The sequence below is a fragment of the Syzygium oleosum genome, unplaced genomic scaffold (assembly GCF_021117445.2).
Source record: "Syzygium oleosum isolate NSW1041296 unplaced genomic scaffold, Sole_v2.1 Sole_v2.05, whole genome shotgun sequence".
Lineage (NCBI taxonomy): Eukaryota > Viridiplantae > Streptophyta > Magnoliopsida > Myrtales > Myrtaceae > Syzygium > Syzygium oleosum.
Genome location: NW_026607489.1, coordinates 13256104 through 13274739, shown reverse-complemented (window position 1 = coordinate 13274739; position 18636 = coordinate 13256104). Strand labels below are relative to the sequence as shown.

At 40.6% G+C, this 18636-nt stretch overlaps 3 protein-coding genes across 7 annotated transcripts; 2 read left to right on the top strand and 1 right to left on the bottom strand.

Moving 5' to 3' along the window:
• Positions 1–3328: 3328 nt before the first annotated feature.
• On the top strand, positions 3329–7808 carry LOC115693380 (U-box domain-containing protein 52-like). 2 transcript variants are annotated; one of them, XM_030620359.2, is made up of 8 exons: positions 3329–3501; positions 3714–3835; positions 3941–4168; positions 4490–4772; positions 5218–5319; positions 5431–5859; positions 6204–6974; positions 7378–7808. In XM_030620359.2, exons 1-8 carry the CDS (start codon positions 3415–3417, stop codon positions 7579–7581), a joined length of 2226 nt encoding a protein of 741 aa, XP_030476219.2. In that variant the 5' UTR covers positions 3329–3414; the 3' UTR covers positions 7582–7808. The 2 variants fall into 2 exon arrangements, with proteins under 2 accessions (XP_030476219.2, XP_056167211.1); XM_056311236.1 differs by having other exon boundaries at positions 7340–7621.
• A 1152-nt stretch (positions 7809–8960) lies between these two features.
• LOC115693372 (putative pentatricopeptide repeat-containing protein At3g15130) lies at positions 8961–13127 on the top strand. 2 transcript variants are annotated; one of them, XM_030620348.2, is made up of 2 exons: positions 8961–11372; positions 12686–13127. In XM_030620348.2, the coding sequence occupies exon 1, from the start codon at positions 9183–9185 to the stop codon at positions 11241–11243; it is 2061 nt and encodes a 686-aa protein (XP_030476208.1). In that variant the 5' UTR covers positions 8961–9182; the 3' UTR covers positions 11244–11372; positions 12686–13127. The 2 variants fall into 2 exon arrangements, with proteins under 2 accessions (XP_030476208.1, XP_056167965.1); XM_056311990.1 differs by having other exon boundaries at positions 8961–11980.
• A 795-nt stretch (positions 13128–13922) lies between these two features.
• LOC115693374 (tRNA N(3)-methylcytidine methyltransferase trm141-like) lies at positions 13923–17743 on the bottom strand. Of its 3 annotated transcripts, none has more exons than XM_030620350.2 (10): positions 17540–17743; positions 17332–17424; positions 16967–17071; positions 16747–16854; positions 16563–16634; positions 16410–16460; positions 15254–15316; positions 15042–15166; positions 14360–14465; positions 13923–14265 (listed from the first exon to the last, which is right to left on the bottom strand). In XM_030620350.2, the coding sequence occupies exons 1-9, from the start codon at positions 17714–17716 to the stop codon at positions 14396–14398; spliced, it is 864 nt and encodes a 287-aa protein (XP_030476210.1). In that variant the 5' UTR covers positions 17717–17743; the 3' UTR covers positions 13923–14265; positions 14360–14395. The 3 variants fall into 3 exon arrangements, 2 of the variants coding, with proteins under 2 accessions (XP_030476210.1, XP_056167172.1); XM_056311197.1 differs by having other exon boundaries at positions 15042–15102; positions 15259–15316; XR_008816526.1 differs by lacking the exons at positions 13923–14265; positions 14360–14465 and adding an exon at positions 15403–15737 and having other exon boundaries at positions 15091–15166.
• Positions 17744–18636: the final 893 nt, after the last annotated feature.

The window sequence follows — 18636 nt, the reverse complement described above, 5'->3', positions numbered from 1 at the left end:
CTAACCTTGACAATTAGGAGGTGCATAGTTCTACTCACACATACACTTAACAAGGAAATCCTAGATATCATTATAAAAGTTAGGGACAATCACATAATTGATCAATGAACTTTGGCCTAATGTGCAATATGATTCATTAACTTTTAATTTGTTAAATGTGTCCCTGCACTCTTGATACGTATTCAATTTAGTCATAAACTAGAAGATATTTAATACTGTCCTTCCATTAACTTAAGTTTAGGGACTAAATTATAGTCCGGGTATCAATTTGAAAATGTACCAAGAGTCAAGAGACTACACTGCACATTAACCAAAGTTCAGGGATCATTATGAACAAAATAAAAGTTTAGGGATCACATTAAATATTTGGTCAAAGTTTAGAACCATTTGTGTCATTTTTCCTTGAAAAATTACTCACATTGCATAAGAATTAAGAAATGAAGATAAATGTGTAATACAGTATTCATGAAAAAGGTCATGCATAATTTTCCCTTTCTACCTATCTACTTTTCCTGTTGAGGAAAAATGAACCCAAAACATCTTTCTTCAGAAATGTTTTTTCTCTGCTACAAAAGTTTCATAAAACCATATAATCAAAAGTAAGATGCTAGTAAAACAATGCATTGAAATGCGAAGATAATACCTCGCTTTTCGGGGTATTATTAGCCCTTATCCTCCAACATACCATTGTCGAAATTGATTAAATTACACAGCCCATCAAGTCAACGTCGATAATAATTTGAAAGGTTGTGGGGCTTCTGAAATTTCGTAACTGTCAAATTTCGAACAGAGCGCAAAAGGAGGAGAAGAAGAGAGATACGAAAAAACATTTACAAAAGTCTGTCCCAATGCTCAAAGTAAACAAAGTCCTAAATTTATTATGCTTGTACTTGGGGGTGTTTGGTTGGGCTTTGCCAAGGAGCTTTGAGCCTCCAAAGCCCTTTGGAAGAATTATTTTGTGTTTGGCAAATCATTTTTAGAGTTCTTTGGCCAAATGCTGGCCTTCTCAAGGCTGAAAGCCCAAGGCTGAAAGCCCAAGGCTGGTCCGGACCAGCCTTGGGCTTTCAGCATTCCACGAATGCTATTGTTTACCTTTTTTTTTTTTTGGGTTGAATCTGTTCTTCACCAGGCAACCGGCGAGGGCGGCCGGCGAGGGTGGCCGGCGAGGGAGAGCGGCCGGCGAGGTCGCCTGGGGTCGGGCGACCGCCCGGGCGACGCCGTCTCCAGGCGGCCGTCGCCTGGGTCGTGCGAGGGTCGCCTGGCCTCGGGCGACCGCCGGCGGCCGGATCCGGCGATGGTAGGTTTTGTTTTTTTTTTAATAAATAAAATAATTCTCAAAGTCCATTTGCAAAAAAAAATTCACCAAACACTATATTTTGGTCAAAGTAGCTTTACAAAATATTTTTACCAAACACCATTTACATTTGCCCAATGGGCTTTCACTCAAAGGTATTTGCATTCCCCCAAGTAGCATTTTCAAAGTTGAACCAAACAGGCCCTTGATAGTGGTACCGATATAGTCCTGAATTTTTAAATTGGACCAATTTAATCCTAAACCTTTTGCATTTATGACAATTAAGTCCATCATGCCAATTTTTACTGGAAATCGTCGATGTGCATGCCCACCGTCTTATGTTGCGCGGCCGGCACTATCGTGGATATTTTGTAGTAGTATTTTTTAAGTTTTTTGTTTTTTTTTTCTTTTCTTTTGTTTTCCTTTCATTTTGGCCGGTGAGGGTTGCCTCATCTAGAGCTAGCAAGATCGCGATGGCCCTAGGCGAGGCCATCGCAACCTCACCAGTCGTGAGCGAGGAGGCCCTCGCCTAGATCTAGCGAGGGCCGCAACCCTCTCATTGCGGCCCTCGCCAACCAAAATGAAAGGAAAAAGAGAAAAAAATATATTAAAAATTGTCAATATCAGCGTCGACCAGTGTCGACGTCAGTGATTTTCGGCCAAAATTAGCCAGATTGGCTCAATTTGCACAAATACAAAATGTTCAGGATTAAATTGACATGATTAAAAAATTTATGATTGAATTGATATAAATACAACAGGTTTAGGACTTTTCAGATTCTTTTCCCCAATGCCCGCACCATGTCCCCCAAGCGTTTGGTACTTTCTAAATTTTAAATTCTATTTTACTAATCACAATCCTGAAATAACACAAACTCTTATCCACAATTAACTAAAAAAATTCAAAATATTTTGAAATTGTGTTTTTTTTTCTTTTCCGGTAACTGAACTTCGAAAAAGAAAAAAACACAGAGACGGAGCCTCGCTCTGGAAACTCATTCCGGAAGGAATGATGACGTGGAAATAGCTCGACTCGTTCAACGATGGTTCGTTCGGACCATATCCTTTGAGGAGAAGAAGAAGACGAAGAAGGTGACCGTTCTGTTCGCGCGCGCGCGCGCGCGCGTACATGCGAACGAGGGGAAGCGAAGCGGCCAAGCCACTCCAAAATAGGCAAACGGCCGGAACGACCAAGCAACCGTTTTTCCCTCGGACTTCTGTTAGAAGGTTGCAACGCCCTCCCCGCTCGTTATAGCTTCAGCACACAGAGAGAGAGAGAGAACGAAAGAGCAGCGTTCGACGATCCCGCTCCTCTCCCCTCCGTCGCCTTCCTCGTCCTCGTCCTCGTCCTCTATCCAGAGGGGGAGTCGCAGAGGGCGAGAGTTTGATCGAATGTGCGCGAGCACGCTGTCACGAATCGCTTTTGTGAGTGAATCGGGGGAACTCGGGCATGGCGCTCTCTCACTCGCGGTTGTCCGCGGCGGCGGCGGAAGAGGAAGCAGGCTGCGGCATCGTGACGGCGATCGCGATCGACAGAGACAAGAACAGCCAATCCGCCGTCAAGTGGGCGGTGGAGAATCTGCTCCGGAAGAGCAGCTCCGAGTGTATCCTCCTTCACGTCAGGACCCAAGGCCTTTATTCAGGCAGGTTCTTCTTTTATATCAAGCTCTACCGTGTTTTCTTCTAATGAATTAATTAGCTTTACAAGGACTTTGTTCGATTAGTTTGGTAATGCGGCTTGTTCGGAGTTTTCATCATGATGGACGAGAGGTGTGATTTGAGACGCCCAAGAGATTGTATTAACTCAAACGAGGAGTACTGCGATATATATCAGATTCGGACTAGCTTATTAATCTGAAGAGTATTGGTATTTTCATTGAACAATTATCGCGACAAGCTTTATGGGATCCGTGTAAGTGAGCCAGATTTGTTCTCGAGTCAATTTACCGCATTAGGTACCGGGCCACGTCGCATTACATCGTCCCGCATTTGAATCCTGATGAACAACTGCATTTGGACATGAATTGGGCGGTGATGATGATGCGTGGCAATTGCACCAACGTGGCTTCACCAACAATGTCTGATTGATATAGGCATAAACTGTTGCAGGTGACGCCGAGATGGTTCCTAGCGGAGGTCGGATGCCAACTGAAGCTGAGCTGCAGCAGTTTTTCCTTCCCTACCGTGGATTCTGCGCTCGAAGAGGGGTAAGTTGGGCTCGACCGAGCTGCATGACTATAGTTCACATATTTTTCTTCCCCAAGATGGATTAGGAAGTCAGGAACTTCCCCTGCATAAGATCACTTTAAAGTATGAAAATAGTAATCAAAAGCTTAAGGTGAAGATGCTATTTAGTGGCTCGCCAAGGTTTGCGTTTCAATTATTTGGATCTGATTTTCCAGGAAAATGGTTATTTCAGATTGCAGCAAAGGAAATTATCCTCCCCGACATTGATGTTCCCAGTGCACTACTTGATTATGTAGTTAATAACTCCATCAGCAACATTGTGGTTGGTGCTTCCAGTCGCAATGCGCTTACAAGGTCTCTCTCTCTCCACCCCCCAAGAGTGCATGTGTATATGGCGTGTTTTATATAGTTCTCCCCTAATGACAACTAACAAGTTTTAGTATATCTGATCTTGTGCAGAAAATTCAAAACTCCTGATGTGCCATCTAGCTTGGTGAAATCTGCACCACCAACCTGTTCTGTTTATGTTATATCCAAGGATAAACTTCAAACTGTTAAAGCCGCAACTAAGCGTCACATATTCCCTTCTACACCGTCTTGTATCAAAGATAATCCCAAAAAGAGTTATCCTATTGGAAATCAACCTAACATCCAACCAAAGACTCCGGACTCTTTTGACATGAACAGGTAAATCTACTTTTGTCATCATGACTTTCTTTTTGGGTGACCATTCACTGAAGGAGCACCTCAGAAAACTCCCTAACGCCCAAAAAGCAAATACCCAAATACAGCTTGTTGACAAGTTTTAACAGTGTTCATTGGAGATCATCATAATGTATATGAATCTTTTAGGGGATAACAAAATGCAGGGATTGCTGCTATACTTATTAGATCATAGTACTAGATACAAGTAAGAAGATGCCTCCGATGTTATGCTTGACAAATTTAATCCAAAGTATATGGTGACCTGATTTGCATACCGATTATTGATGACTTCTCGCTGCGCAGGAGTACATATAGCATTGGCAGTTTGAGAAGTCAGAGCTCTGATAGTACAAGCTCCGAGAAAAGTACTGATGTTAGGCAGATGAACTTCGACAGCTGGAGGGAAAATAGGTCACCCTTGGTACGGCCATTGGAAGCTTACGTAATGGAGAATTTATCTATTCAAAGTTCTTCATCAGATGCCACCGATTTTTCCGGACAATTAAGCTATCCTTCGTCTTCTGATAATGTACAAGGATACCCAGTGCCAGAGAATTCCATGGGTTCTTTCTCCTCACATGCCTCTGTGAGTACAATACACAGCATTGTCTTGCACATCTTTTGATCATTGCAGGACTCGTTTATGTGTAGAACTTCAAGGAAGTGGTAAAAAAGTGGATGCATTTCTTGAAATGAAACAGGGATAAAGAAGTTCATGCTACTCGATGAGTCTGGTTCATCTTGCACTTTTCGATGTCCTAGAGATGTAACATATCACAAAAGTCAAATTTTCTTTTCAACTATTTATTTTATTTTGGTTCTCCATGCTAACCAAAGCCACTTGGTAGGAAAAGGCTTGGGGGTTGTCACTTTTGTTGCGTGTAGTTTACAGCATAATATATAAATTGGGTACCAATGAATTCCACTAAATGTGTTGTGCTCAAGATGATATTAAACAGAAATATTCAGAATGTTCGTTCTTAGACAACCAAATGAAACGACTGCTCTCATTTTTGTGAGTTTTTTGACAGCGTGGCCTGGAAGCAGAAATCGAAAAACTAAAACTTGAATTTAAGCAGTCCTTATCTACTTACAACATGGCATGCGAAGAAGTGTCTGCTGCAGAAGAAAAGGTAATGCTATAGCTCAGGGATCATGATCAATCTATCACAGAAAATGAATCATGACCGTGTTCATCATTTCGAATTTGATAGAGCCGATTTTTTTTCCTCATCTTTTTGAAGGCTAAGGAGCTTCAGCGAATGAAGACTGCAGAAGTTATAAAGTTTACGGAACCGAAGCTTCGTAAGGAGGTTGCTTGGACTTCCCCAACTGTTGAGAAGCAGGAGACATCAGTGGCAAAGGAAGTGACCCAAATTAGAGAACGGCAACAGCTGGTGGAGGCCAAAAAGGGACACAATGCGGAAGATACAACAAATGGTGAGTCAGGAAAGAGGAAGAGAGCAATAAATGCCTTGGCCCAGAAGAATGTTTGGTACAGAAAGTACACGATCGAAGAGATTGAAGAGGCCACTGATTACTTCTCGAATTCTCTTAAGATTGGTGAAGGAGGATACGGACCTGTTTTTAAAGCCTGCCTTGATCACACTCCTGTGGCCATCAAAGTCTTGAGACCCGATGTTTCCCAAGGACTGCAACAATTCCAACAGGAGGTGAGTGTAGTTTGTTCTACAGGGCTTGCTCTGATTCGTAGTTTCTCAGTTAAAGCTACTTTTCATTGAATGAGCTCTTCTCACTTAAAGCTATGCACCTGCTCTACGGAGTGCTTATCTAATAAATTTCACAAAAAATAATAGGAGAGACCTCCCGAAAGACAGATGAATCTTTGTTGGGCAACAAGACCTCGTTTCTTTGATAAAAGAGGCCATAATGAAGAATATTTAATGGCTTTAGCACGAGAAACATGTTGGGATTTCGATAAGTTTGCATCCCAATGATCAACTCAAAAAACCTTTACAATTACTTTTCCTCTTTCATGGTCTCTCCAATAATACAGGTTGAGGTACTCAGCTGCATGAGACATCCAAACATGGTTCTCCTTGTGGGTGCATGCCCCGAGTATGGATGCCTTGTGTACGAATACATGGACAACGGTAGCTTAGAAGACCGAATCTTCTGCAAAAACAACACTCCTCCGATTTCTTGGAGAAGCCGTTTCAAGATTGCAGCCGAAATTGCTACAGGTCTTCTTTTCCTGCACCAGACAAAACCAGAACCCTTGGTGCACCGTGATATCAAGCCCTCGAATATCCTCTTGGATCACCACTATGTGAGCAAAATCAGCGACGTGGGTTTGGCGCGGCTGGTACCGCCATCAATAGCCAATAAAGTGACCGAGTACCATATGACGGCAGCAGCCGGAACATTCTGTTATATTGACCCGGAGTATCAACAAACAGGAATGCTTGGCGTAAAATCAGACGTGTATTCTTTTGGCGTGATGCTGCTGCAGATTATTACGGCGAGGCCTCCAATGGGGCTGGCGATGCAAGTTGAAGATGCTATTGAGGGAGGAACATTTCCTCAAGTGCTCGATCCAGCCATAAACGATTGGCCAGTGGAAGAAGCCTTATCATTGGCAAAGATGGCCTTAAGATGCTGTGAGCTGAGGAGAAGGGATAGGCCAGATCTCGGTTCAGAGGTACTACCAGAGCTGAACCGGCTGAAGGACTTCGGGTTGGATGACGAAGCTACTATCGAGAAGACTCTGTTGTATAACCCACGTCCGTATAGTTCAGTGCCTGAGATGGAATCAAAAGCCCCTCAGGTTAGTATTTGAAATTACTCATGAAGTGATTGCTTTAACAAATCAGTTGTTGCTCATTTTACATTTAGAACTGCATGGTTCTTGGCATTCCAAGGAACTAAAAGCGTTAGATGAACAAACCATCATTCATCCGCAGTTAAAAACATTCTCTTTTGATCACCCTAAACCCCCAAAGCAAAATCTCCCTGCAAATGTTCTCATAAGGAATGTCCCTACTTTCCATCAGTGTTATGCCCACAAAAAAGTTGCTAAATTCTGGCACTTGAGTATTGGCTGGTTAGACAAAGACAGCAATTAAAAATGGCATAAGTTCAGAAGGTTTCCCTGATGCACGTTCCAATCATATCTGTATTATGTATAATCAGGAAGGAAAAAACAATCCTAACGTGGCAATTCAACTCAGATCAATGTGAGAGGAAGGTGGGGGCGCTTTAAGTCAAAGGCCGAGGCATGGAGTCTGAAGAATAGCTTTAGGAAACCGAGACCCCTCCTGCCTAGCAGAAAGCAAGCGGACAATCCAGGGAAGATGCCAGTCGAAGGTTGCTGGTCATTCGTGAATTGTTCCACACCCAGTCCTCAGATGAAGAGATTCATGTCATTCTCCTAATAACAGTTTTTGAATGATACTAAAGGCGCAGAAATTCCTAGTATCTATTGACTTGTAAGTTACGTGGATAACTAGCCATGAGTTCACCATGACCTGTTGTCGGTCCTGTATAACGAGTGCCTCAACGCCTTCTTAAATGTCAACTTGAAACGAACTGATCTCGAGGTACCTCTCATTAGTCAAGAGAAATGGCCATGAAGGAGCTTTAACCTTCGCGGCATTTATCAGATTTTCCACCACATCAGTCATAGTTTCAATCCTAATGGATATTGTGACCTTCATTGCACTTGCTCTGACGGTGCTTACCAGTATGTGCCAAATCTACAAAGTTGGCAAAAGCATGAAATCGGCGGTTTTGAGAAAGCATGAAATTTTACTAGACTTTCTTTAGCAGTTTATGTGGCTCAACTCACGATAGAACATAATTGATTTCTAAAGAGTAGATACAAAAGTCAATAGGTTCATTTGATTAGCCAATCAGTATACCGTCTCGTCTTTCACTGAACAGACATTTAGAACATGTTTTTTTAACACATGGAAGGTAACACTTCCCAATAGAAGAGGGTTTTTCAAACACATGAAATGTCGTGAGAGCGGAACCGTTGGATTAGATTCTAATGTAAAGACCAAAGCAGCATTCCTCGACTCGAACCCACAAACCAAACCACAAAAGCCGGTAGCCAATGAAGCAAGCGAATCGAACCATCCAACCGATTCAGTATGAGCCTGCGAATGCCCTTGTTATTGGTACATAGTAAGGAGTTTGTGCATGTATTTGGGTTAAGAAAAGAAGAAAATATTCTGATAAAAAAAGAAGAAGAAAATACACGGTGAGAAGAGAAACAACTCGCCCATCTCCATCTAATTATACTGAGATAATGTTAAAAGATGGCTCTAAGATGTTAAACATCGTTAGTCATACTCTGGAAGTATAAATTATTTGTTTAAATTAATTAAACTTCTTAAATTTTTAATTTTCAAAATGTCCTAAAAAGCATTTTTATTTTTCTTTTTATAGTTGGCTTAACAAATGTTTCGAGGACACTTGTTGTCAAACCTCCTTTAAAGTAAAACTTACTTGGATATCTCCATATTCCAAATTGTGGAAAGGTAAAGATCTTAGTTTCAAAGGAATAACGGTGAGATACAAAAACAAATAAATTAATAAGAACTTTTACCGTATATGCGACAAGAAATAGAAACTCATTTAAAATTAAATAAAACCGACTGCTTTAAAAAAAAAATAGAAGAGTCAAGATGGAGTAATCTTAGGTACATTAAGATTAATTTATGAAATGACATAATAAACTGTAAGTGAGCAATTATGCAATAATCAATAGAAATCTATCAAATAAAAACTAATGAAAATCATTTTACCTGTAATGAATAAGATTGCAGAAGTCTACAACGGATAGCCGAGCGAACTTAGAACGGACTCGCTGGTAGTTGGCTCCTCGTAAGTTAGTGCGACTTCATCGTCGAGCACAAACATATGTCGGATCTTGCCATTAGAAACCAATGCAATGCGCGGTCCTGCTTTGTGGTTTTTGGGGCGGGAGGACTTTTGCAAATGAAGGTTGCCTCACGAGGCACCGTTTTCAATGATTGAACGGCAGAGATTGGCGAATCTTTTGCGGAACTGTTCGAGAAACAGGTTGCTCAAACAGGGACTGCAGGTTCACGGGGCGATAACGAAGGTGGGTTTCGCTTTCGATGTGATGCTGAGCAACGACTTGATCGATCTGTACGGGAAATGTGGCCGGGTGGGCATGTCCCGCGACGTGTTCGACAGAATGCCCCAGAGAAATGTCGTTTCTTGGACGGCTCTTATGTGCGGTTATTTGCGCGATGGAAATGCCGAAGCCTCGCTGACATGCTTCTGTCAAATGAGGAGGTCCCCGGTCGAGCCGAACGAGTTCACTTTGTCGACCGGTGTCAAGGCATGTGGTGTCGCGGGTGTTCTTGATCACGGAATGCAAATTCACGGACTATCTATCAAGACTGGATTTGATACTATCTGCGTGGTTGGCAATTGTATAATTGATATGTATGCGAAATGCGGCAGGATTGGTGAAGCTGCTAGGATGTTTAACACAATGCCGTCTATGAATCTCATTAGCTGGAACGTGATGATAGCTGGACACGTACTCGAAAATAATGATGCTGAGAAGGCTCTCGTTTTGTTTAGGGAAATGCAAGAAGCAGGGGAAGTTCCGGATGAGTACACATTCACAAGTACTCTAAAGGCATGTAACCGTCTTGGGGACATAAAAAGAGGGAGCCAAATTCATGCTTTCTTAATTACAAGTGGGTTTGGAATCTCTGGCAGGCCTGCAGTTGCTGGTTCTCTTGTTGATCTATATGTTAAGTGCCAGAATATGTCTGAAGCTCGGAAAGTTTTTGATCGAATGGAAGATAAGAATGTCATCTCCTGGAGTGCACTTATTCTCGGTTATGCTCGAGAAGAAAATTTGAGACATGCCATGGAATTATTTAAGCAACTTGAGGAAAGCAGTGTCCAAGTTGATGGATTTGTTTTATCCAGCTTGATTGGAGTATTTGCTGATTTCGCACTCTTGGAGCAAGGCAAGCAAATGCATGCATACACCATCAAGCTGTCATGCGGTCAGGACATATCTGTCGCCAATTCGATTCTGGATATGTATCTCAAGTGTGGATTAACAGATGAGGCAGAGAAGTTTTTCAGTGAAATGCCAGCAAAAAATGTGGTTTCTTGGACAGTCATGATCACTGGCTTCGGAAAGCATGGATTGGGTGAAGAAGCTGTTAGTCTCTTTAAAGAGATGCAGTTGGAAAAGGTTGAACTGGACAGTGTAACTTATTTGGCTGTTCTTTCAGCCTGTAGCCACTCCGGACTCATTGATGAAAGTCAAAAAATCTTCTCAAGCTTGTGTGCCGACAGGCCAATGAAACGGCAAGTAGAGCACTATTCTTGCATGGTTGATGTCCTCGGTCGAGCTGGACGCATCAAAGAAGCAAAGATTCTAATTGAAAGTATGCAGATGAAGCCCACTGTAGGAATATGGCAGACTTTGCTTAGTGCGTGTCGGGTTCATGGAGATCTAGAGACGAGTCGAGAAGTGGGAGAGATCCTTATGAAAATGGATGAGTTAAATCCAGTGAACTATGTGATGATGTCAAATATTTACCTTGAGGCAGGATATTGGAGAGAAAGCCAAAAAATAAGAGAAGAGGTGAAAGAAAAGAGGTTGACAAAGGTGGGAGGATGCAGTTGGGTAGAAATTGATAAAAAAGTTAACTATTTTTATAGTGGAGATGACACACACCCACTCATAGATAGCATCCATGACACCTTGAAAGAGATGGAAAATCGGATGAAAGAAGAGCTAGGTTATGTGAATCAGGTGAGATATGCATTGCATGATGTGGAGGACGAGTCAAAGGTCGAGAGCTTGAGAGTTCATAGCGAAAAGCTGGCGATCGGGTTGGCTTTGGTTTCTGGTGGACTGCAACGCAAGGAGGGTGTGATCCGTATCTTTAAGAACTTGAGGATATGTGGAGACTGTCATGAATATATTAAATGTTTATCAAGGGTTTTGAACATGACATTCATGGTTAGAGATGCTAATAGATTTCACAAGTTCCAGGACGGACTGTGTTCTTGTAAGGACTACTGGTAATTCAGATATGGATACTCACTTGACTGTTCTTTGGCAACATTTTGAGATGAACTCCCTGCTTCAATCTCTAGAGCTGATGCGGATATTCAGTCAGCAGATGTTAAATCTGAACTGAAAGAAAACTCCTTGGTGAGTTTGCTCGAAACTCAGCATATTGTTGCAGGAACCAAATAAAAGGAAGGCAAGGGGATCTCCTAAAACCTACTCCCCAGCAAATTTCTTTTTGAAAATTTCACTGAATATCTAAAATGTGCTTCACTAGAAATGGATATTTATATGTGATCGGGGTGCTTGCTTGGGAAGCAAGATCACAGAAAAAACACAGATTCGTTTAAATGATTTGAAATTTTGACTCTATATAGTATATCCATTTGTCCAAAGTAAAAATGCATTCTCAATGAGCTTCCCAACCAATCTCGATGGGCTATCATGGAGACTTTTTTTTTTCCAGATAAGCCCAAGATTGGGAGTTGGAAGTATTGCTTACTTCTTTAATTTGTTGTATGATTTTTGCACGGCTTCTAGCTTGAGCACATGCTGTTTGGTATAGTAGCAAAGATGGTAAATTCCCTATAAGATTCTTTTGATGTCATGGAGGAGAAGGTGATGGATTGTGGTAGGCAGCTCTGCTTTTCCTCGTACAACTGTTTGGAAAGAAAAGGTTCCAGCACGTTTCTTTCTTTGGTTGGGAAGCTTTTTGGGAGGCGGTCTAGCTTTGGACAATCTGAAGAAGAGAGGTGAAGTATTGGCCAATATATGTTTACTGGCAAAACTGGGGAAGAAATTGTGTTGCATCTTCTTCTTCATTGTCCTTGCTATAGCATCATCTTCCCGAAGGGATGCTTTGGGAACTTGTTTTGCCTCTGTGCTGCTGTGTTGGGTTATACTGAATCCGTTGAGAAAGAACTATGGGCACTGGAAAAGCATTCATATCGCTCACCCTAGGATGAAGTGGATATCATCAATTTCTCGTTCATTTTTTTGGTTGGTTTGATAAAAGTGGAACACTAAAGCTTCCGGGGGGAAGAATTTCTGTTGTAAATGCTTGGATGGAGATTCTAGCTGCATTATCTTGTAAATGAGCCCCTTTTGGCTTTGAGCTCTTTAAATGAGTTGGCACCGTCTTGGTGCCTCATAACAAACTTTTCTTTACTGATCATTTTATTGTTTGAACCTGAAGACGCACGACTTGATCTGATAAGTGTAATTCACGTTTCATACTTGATTGACAATTCATGTGGTACTTGCGGGTAATTAATACAATTTGTTAGAATAACATACAATTCTTATCCATTGTAAGAGCAATTGTTTTTCTTATAACTCAAGTCCAAACATGCCAAGTCATGACACGTGAATCAATTGTTATTTTGTTTTGTTAGATTATTGTTTCTCTTAAGTTGTTTTTCTCGTTTTTATGTATTTGTACTACCATGCGGATGCAGTTGCTGCTGGCTATCTGGGGCATTATGACAAACAGAAATGAAAAAAAGTGGGCAGGAAACAGAATTTAAGCACTGCTTAGTTGGCCATAACTTTGGATTCAGGTAGAAATACTGGGGTCAAAGTGCAATTTCGGAAAGCTTGTTCAGAGTTTCACGATGGCCAAATCGAGGATCTGTTTGACGATTTTCTTTTTATTCTTTTCCCTTTGCCTCAAAATTCATCGCCACCGTTTTCTACTTCTTGATCTATTCATTTGTCTTGAGCCCATTTGTTATATCCATCTTAACATCAGATTTCCTCTGCTAACAAATGTTACTGAGTTTTTTTCCTTTTTTGTGTCATGTTGGAGAATAGCTTGTGACGATTTAGGAAAAAAATTACGTCGAGAGAGGATTTCTCCATCGGTGTTGGAAATGTAAACTTAGAAATTCACAAGGTTAATTTCTATCTTCCATAGCATCTATTGCTCTGCACCCGAAAGAAGCAGATTCGTTCACAGTTTCTCCTTCCTTTCCTTATTGAATGTAAGAAACAGCATCAATGCTCACCTTCTCCTTTGGGCACTGTTTTCCTTTTAGTCTTGTTAGAATGAGGGATCTGTGGATACAGACTGAATAGTGTTTTTATTCCTAAATTTAGCGAAGAATGCGGCTTGACTTGAAAAAGGTGTGATATCTCCAAAGTTGTGTAGCTAAGACATTAATTCTCATTTTAGGTACACAACTAAAAGATGGCATAGGCTGGGCAGATCTCACGTCCCTTGCGTCTCGACATCGTCCGGAGTAACTGTGAAGCCTATGAAATATCAGGGTCCATTTTTATTGTCTGTCTAGTTTGTGCGCTTTTACCGTGAGGTTTGAGCAACCAACTAAAACTGATGCATTCCAGATTTTTTGCCACCTTCTCGCTACAGGTTGTGCTAAGCCCATAAATTGTGAGTAGATTTCCCATGCTGTCTGTCCTGTCTTGTAACCTTTGCAAACCGTTTTCCAGGCATTACAGAGACCACCAACACTCAAGAATGCTCCATCTAAGAGAGACATGGAGATTGAATAGATTCAGGCCGCACTGCACATTTCGTTACGAAGCTCCATCTTTGGCAAAGTGACGATGCAATATACATCTTAAGCAATTGCTTCTTCAGAAGCATCCACTGTTCATTTCATCATATCGTTACCTCTCTCTCTCTCTCTCTCTCTCTCTCTCATCCGGACCCAAAAGATCACACGGCACTACTTCTTTCAACAGCAACACCATTAAAGTCCCAATCAGCTCGACAATATTATGTCAGTGTCAGACAGAATGTCCATAACTATTCGATAAATTAAGTTCATCATAGTGAAACAAGCAAAACGTTCGTAAGTACTGTAGGTTAATGTCCCATAGTGTGTGCGGGTGCTGATGACCACCTCTAGGGAAGTAACCTGTCCCCCGAGCCTTTTGTGCTTCTATCTCCTGTTTATGGCCCCAGCATGAACAGTTGAGTTGATGGATTGCCGGCCATTGCAGTTGAGTTAATTTTTGCAAGTCACCATTTTAAGCATTGAAAGCATATATCCTTTTGGCGACAAAACTTGTCCTGTTCATGGGAAGAATGTAAAGCAAATTTCAATGATAATGACACAACCATACGTCAGCGAATAGAAATCATCAGGGAAGTCTAGCTGACAAACCTGATCAAACAATTGATAGAGCGCATAAATCAGCAATTATTTAGAAGCTAGAACAGAATCAGGAAGTCTGCAATCTTGCTTAGTGAATATGCCACGAATCCAGCACCTAAAGTTGAAATTCACAATGAGTAAGCACCAAATGTTAGGGTACTGTAATTGGATGCAGAATAGAAAGAGCAGGCCAAATCAACTCACTCCAACTCAATAGTTTCATCACTTTCTAGAGCATCGAGATTCAGAATCAGACTTGTGGTCCTCATTAGTTTCTCTTGGATTTTGGATTGACACATTTTTTCCTTCATCTATCATATCAACTTCTCAAAAGGATGGTCCATCTTAGTAAAGCTTTTCTTATTTGTTCCAACAAAGATTGTTCACACAAAACAGATCAATTAACGTGGAACTTCAGTTCCACTCAAGCATCCATCAGGAAAGATTGAAGATTTATAATTTTTCGTAGTCATAAATATTCTTTAAAAATCACCGAATATGGTACAGGTATGTTATGTTCAGGCTCATGCATATCCTGTCCCTGTTATATTTGTCTTTCCCAGTTGTAGTCACCACATTCACTCAGTATTCTCCACGCCCTACGTCCAATTGAACCTTTTTCAAGACATTATCCCCGAAAATAATATATGAACGATTGTTGGTAATATGAAGAAGAGTAATAAAAAAGTACCTATCCATGGTTACATTCTTCAAGCGGTTCTCAATTTGTTTCTGATATATGCTCATATCTGCTGTAAAAAATCCAGCTCCCAGAAACAGGTTGGAAAGGAAATCTTCAGTGAAGTAAAATGAACACTGGAAAGAAACATTTTTCAAAATAATGTCCCTACCATCTGAAAACAGTGATTGTTAAGCAGAAAACAAACAATACTTAGTACTTACAGTACCATCTCCTCGTACATAAAAGTTCTCGGTGATCATCCGATCTTTCTCTTTTAGCTTCACCTATACATAGAAGGAGCAAACCCAATGAGTCCTCAGTGCTCAGAGAACCTACCAAAACTTAATCCCTTCAAGAAGCAAGACACTACCATTGATTTCATGACTGGTCTCTTCGCATCAAAACTCTATGTCTAGGAGCCGCTTCAAAGTGTTGAAACAGAATATCAAGTACTTAGCAAATAGAACTAGTGTACTATGCTAAGCATAGACTGTGAACTGTTTTGGTCCACTTCAGTCCATGCTGCTTAGAATTTATCAAGCATTTGGATTTTTGTATCGGACAACAGTTTGAATTGATTCCCACTAACATAGTAAAAGGCAAATGAGCAATTTTACCTCCAAATATTTTTCCCCTCCATTTTCCCCCCTCTTTCCAAACAAGGGATAGTATTAGCAATCCATTTTCTTCACCTTCACTTGCAACCTTCCCAAACACAAAGAAGGGATGGAAGTCATTTTCTCATCCTTCTTTTTCTACACTTTCCATTTCCAATCTGCTACTTTTCTTTTGGCTATAAACTTTTGAAACATAGTGTTCTATACTGTGTCGTTCCACCCTAAACATACTTCAATACAGCAACATGTGTCATTTCAATTCTGTCAATACCACAATACTTCCACTAGCTTTTCCATCTGCACAATGCTAAATTTCACTGTTTATCAACTGCCTCTCCATGATAGAGCCCATCATACGTACAATGAGGTAAATTCCCCTTTGATTCTCTCTACAATAAGATATCCAGGTTATCCCTTATGACAGGTTTCCATGACATATGACCACCATGAAGGCGTGTAGCAGAGTGAAGAGCGACCCTCACTCATTTTGTTAGATTTGTTAGTCAATATTACGTATAGATGCCCCAGTCCGTCCTTCCCACTATAGCATGCATGGGTACTCATCATCTAAAATAGATGCCGTTCCGATTATCTACACGGGCTCGATTCTTACTGGAGACAATATTTGAAACTCTTAAAAACTTGCAAGAACGCGAAAAGTGTCATCAGACTATGAAGGAGAAGGTTGTCATGGATTTGTCATTAATACAAAAAACTATGAAGTGGAAAGTATTGTTGGACTAAGCACCAAGTGACTTACTTGCGCAAAATCTCCAAAGGCATAGTCTCGAAACAATACACAACCATCCGGCTGCAAGCATCAGAAAAAAGTTATGTTGATCTAACAAGAACCAAATAATCAAGTATATAAATAAGAATGTAAAGATTAGTACGAGAATTACCCGATCTATACCTTCAGCACACCTCTGATATTCTGCAATATCTTGGGCATTTCACTTGGTAGTACTGCGGATAGCATGAAAATCTGCCAATAAGTTAGGAGCTGAATAAGTTCATCAATTATGTGTTGCAGCTGAAACATCATAAGTATTGAGAAAGCAAAAGAATACAAAAGAAAGACACGCACACATTCTTACCAAGGTGACAATGTCAACTGATGAAGGAGCAAGTCTGTCACATAGATCTTCCTCAGTGACATCGCACACAAATGCATTCACCTGGGTTTCTTTGTGATCCGCATGAGACTGCAAATAGAAGAACACCCAAATTTATCCATATTATTCTTACAGTCTTAGGGCCGTACAGTCGAAGACAAGCAGGATCGAAATGAATGAATGAATAACAACCCAGAAGCACCTTGAGGAGTTTAATCGCGTGAGGTGACAAATCGCAGGCATGAATATAAAGCTCAGGGAATGAAGCCAAGAGAGGAAAAATAGTATTGCCAGCTCCACAACCAACCTGCCATAAGAATTTCTTATGATCTCACGGGTCGCCACAAAAATAAAAGGATAATATCTCATCACGATTTTCCTCTGATAACACTGCATTCTAATAACAAAACTGAAAACGCCCACTGAGTAAAATCATCAATGCTATCGCCTATCCTGATTATTTGCTTCAAATGCAGCAAGGAAGCTCAACAAATCTACTCTTTTTTCTCCAATAATACTAGTAACAGCCGAACAATTCACTCATTAATGGATGGAAAAAATTATTACCTCTAGAACGATCTTCTTGCCATTAGACGACCCAATATCACCAGAGAAGTACTGACCCCAATCCTTCTCCAGGTAATGCCTATCCTTGAAAAACTGCAAAACTCCAAAATCATCAACATCCTTGTTTCCATTGGAAATTCATGTGAGCTGGAAAAAAGAAAAAGAAAGAACAAAGAGAAGGCGTTCTGAGCTGAGCGAGTTACGTAACCTTGTCCTGGTGACGCCTGTAGAAGTTGTCCCAGTACTTGAGGGCATTGTTGGGGAAGTGAAGGGAAGGCCGGACGGCCGTCGGGTGAGAGCGGTGGTGGCGACGGCGGACGGCGACGGTGGAGCGGAGGAGCGAGGGGCGTTGTAGAGTTTGGAGAAGAGCAAGAGGACTGCTCATCTCATCTCCGCCCTCCAACGAGCTGTGGACCGTATGAGAAAGGCGTACTTTGAAATATCTGATTTTTTACTCATCAAAATGACGGTTAATTCCACGAAAATTTTTAAATTAATATATTTATGATAAACTTATTTAAAATTAATTTTTGGATCACTAAAAATTCGAAATTGCTATACATGGACATATTTATAGTTTCCAGTTAAATTATCCTATCAAATTATTGAGTTCGATAACACATGACAGTTGATGTTGCAAGTCCACGTGAAAATCTAAATGGTTAATACAATAAAAAAACCCCAACTAATACATCTATGACAAATTATTCCAAATTGATACACTTGTGAAAAATTTACTCAAAACTATTTTTTTGTTACAAAAAACTTCAAATTAATACATACGTGACACATTTATTTTTCGTTAGTCTTCCTTTTCATCAAGTCCTTCGTCATCGTTTTTTATCTAAGGTCGTGAAAATTGTGAACACCATCTAACGAGAACTCTTTAGTGACACTTTTCTTGATAAATTTAGGTCAAACAATCATGCCGAGTTGTGATGTGCAATCAAGTTTCGTTTTCAGATTTCTCTAACAGCGCCTTTATATCATCAATACCTAAATCTTTTTCTTACTAATTCACTACAAAATTTTACCAAGAAGAAAAAGGCTTTGCTATGAAAGTAAAATAAGTGCGACCCTTCATCATGGGCAACATACTCCGGCAAAGAATCTCCATTGTTATTTACACCCTCTTATTTTCACAACTGCAAGAATCTCTGTAGTTCTTTACCTCAACTTTTCAAATCAGAAAGAAAGTGAAAAAATTTCTCGAGTACATATTACGAAATTAAAAATGAAAGATCACTGCGCATGCAGCAGGATAACTCATATGAAAATCATGTAAGATTGAAACAAACCTAATTA

Bases quoted from the DNA above. Each gene is read 5' to 3' on its own strand.
- LOC115693380 (XM_030620359.2), top strand. From the start codon at position 3,415: ATGGTTCCTAGCGGAGGTCGGATGCCAACTGAAGCTGAGCTGCAGCAG. The intron at 3,502-3,713 runs GTAAGTTGGGCT...TGGTTATTTCAG, and splicing joins GATTCTGCGCTCGAAGAGGG to ATTGCAGCAAAGGAAATTAT. The intron at 4,169-4,489 runs GTAAATCTACTT...CTCGCTGCGCAG, and splicing joins GACTCTTTTGACATGAACAG to GAGTACATATAGCATTGGCA.
- LOC115693372 (XM_030620348.2), top strand. From the start codon at position 9,183: ATGATTGAACGGCAGAGATTGGCGAATCTTTTGCGGAACTGTTCGAGA.
- LOC115693374 (XM_030620350.2), bottom strand. From the start codon at position 17,716: ATGAGCAGTCCTCTTGCTCTTCTCCAAACTCTACAACGCCCCTCGCTC. The intron at 17,072-17,331 runs GTAATAATTTTT...TTCTTATGGCAG, and splicing joins GCAAGAAGATCGTTCTAGAG to GTTGGTTGTGGAGCTGGCAA. The intron at 16,635-16,746 runs GTAAGAATGTGT...ACTTATTGGCAG, and splicing joins CAGTTGACATTGTCACCTTG to ATTTTCATGCTATCCGCAGT.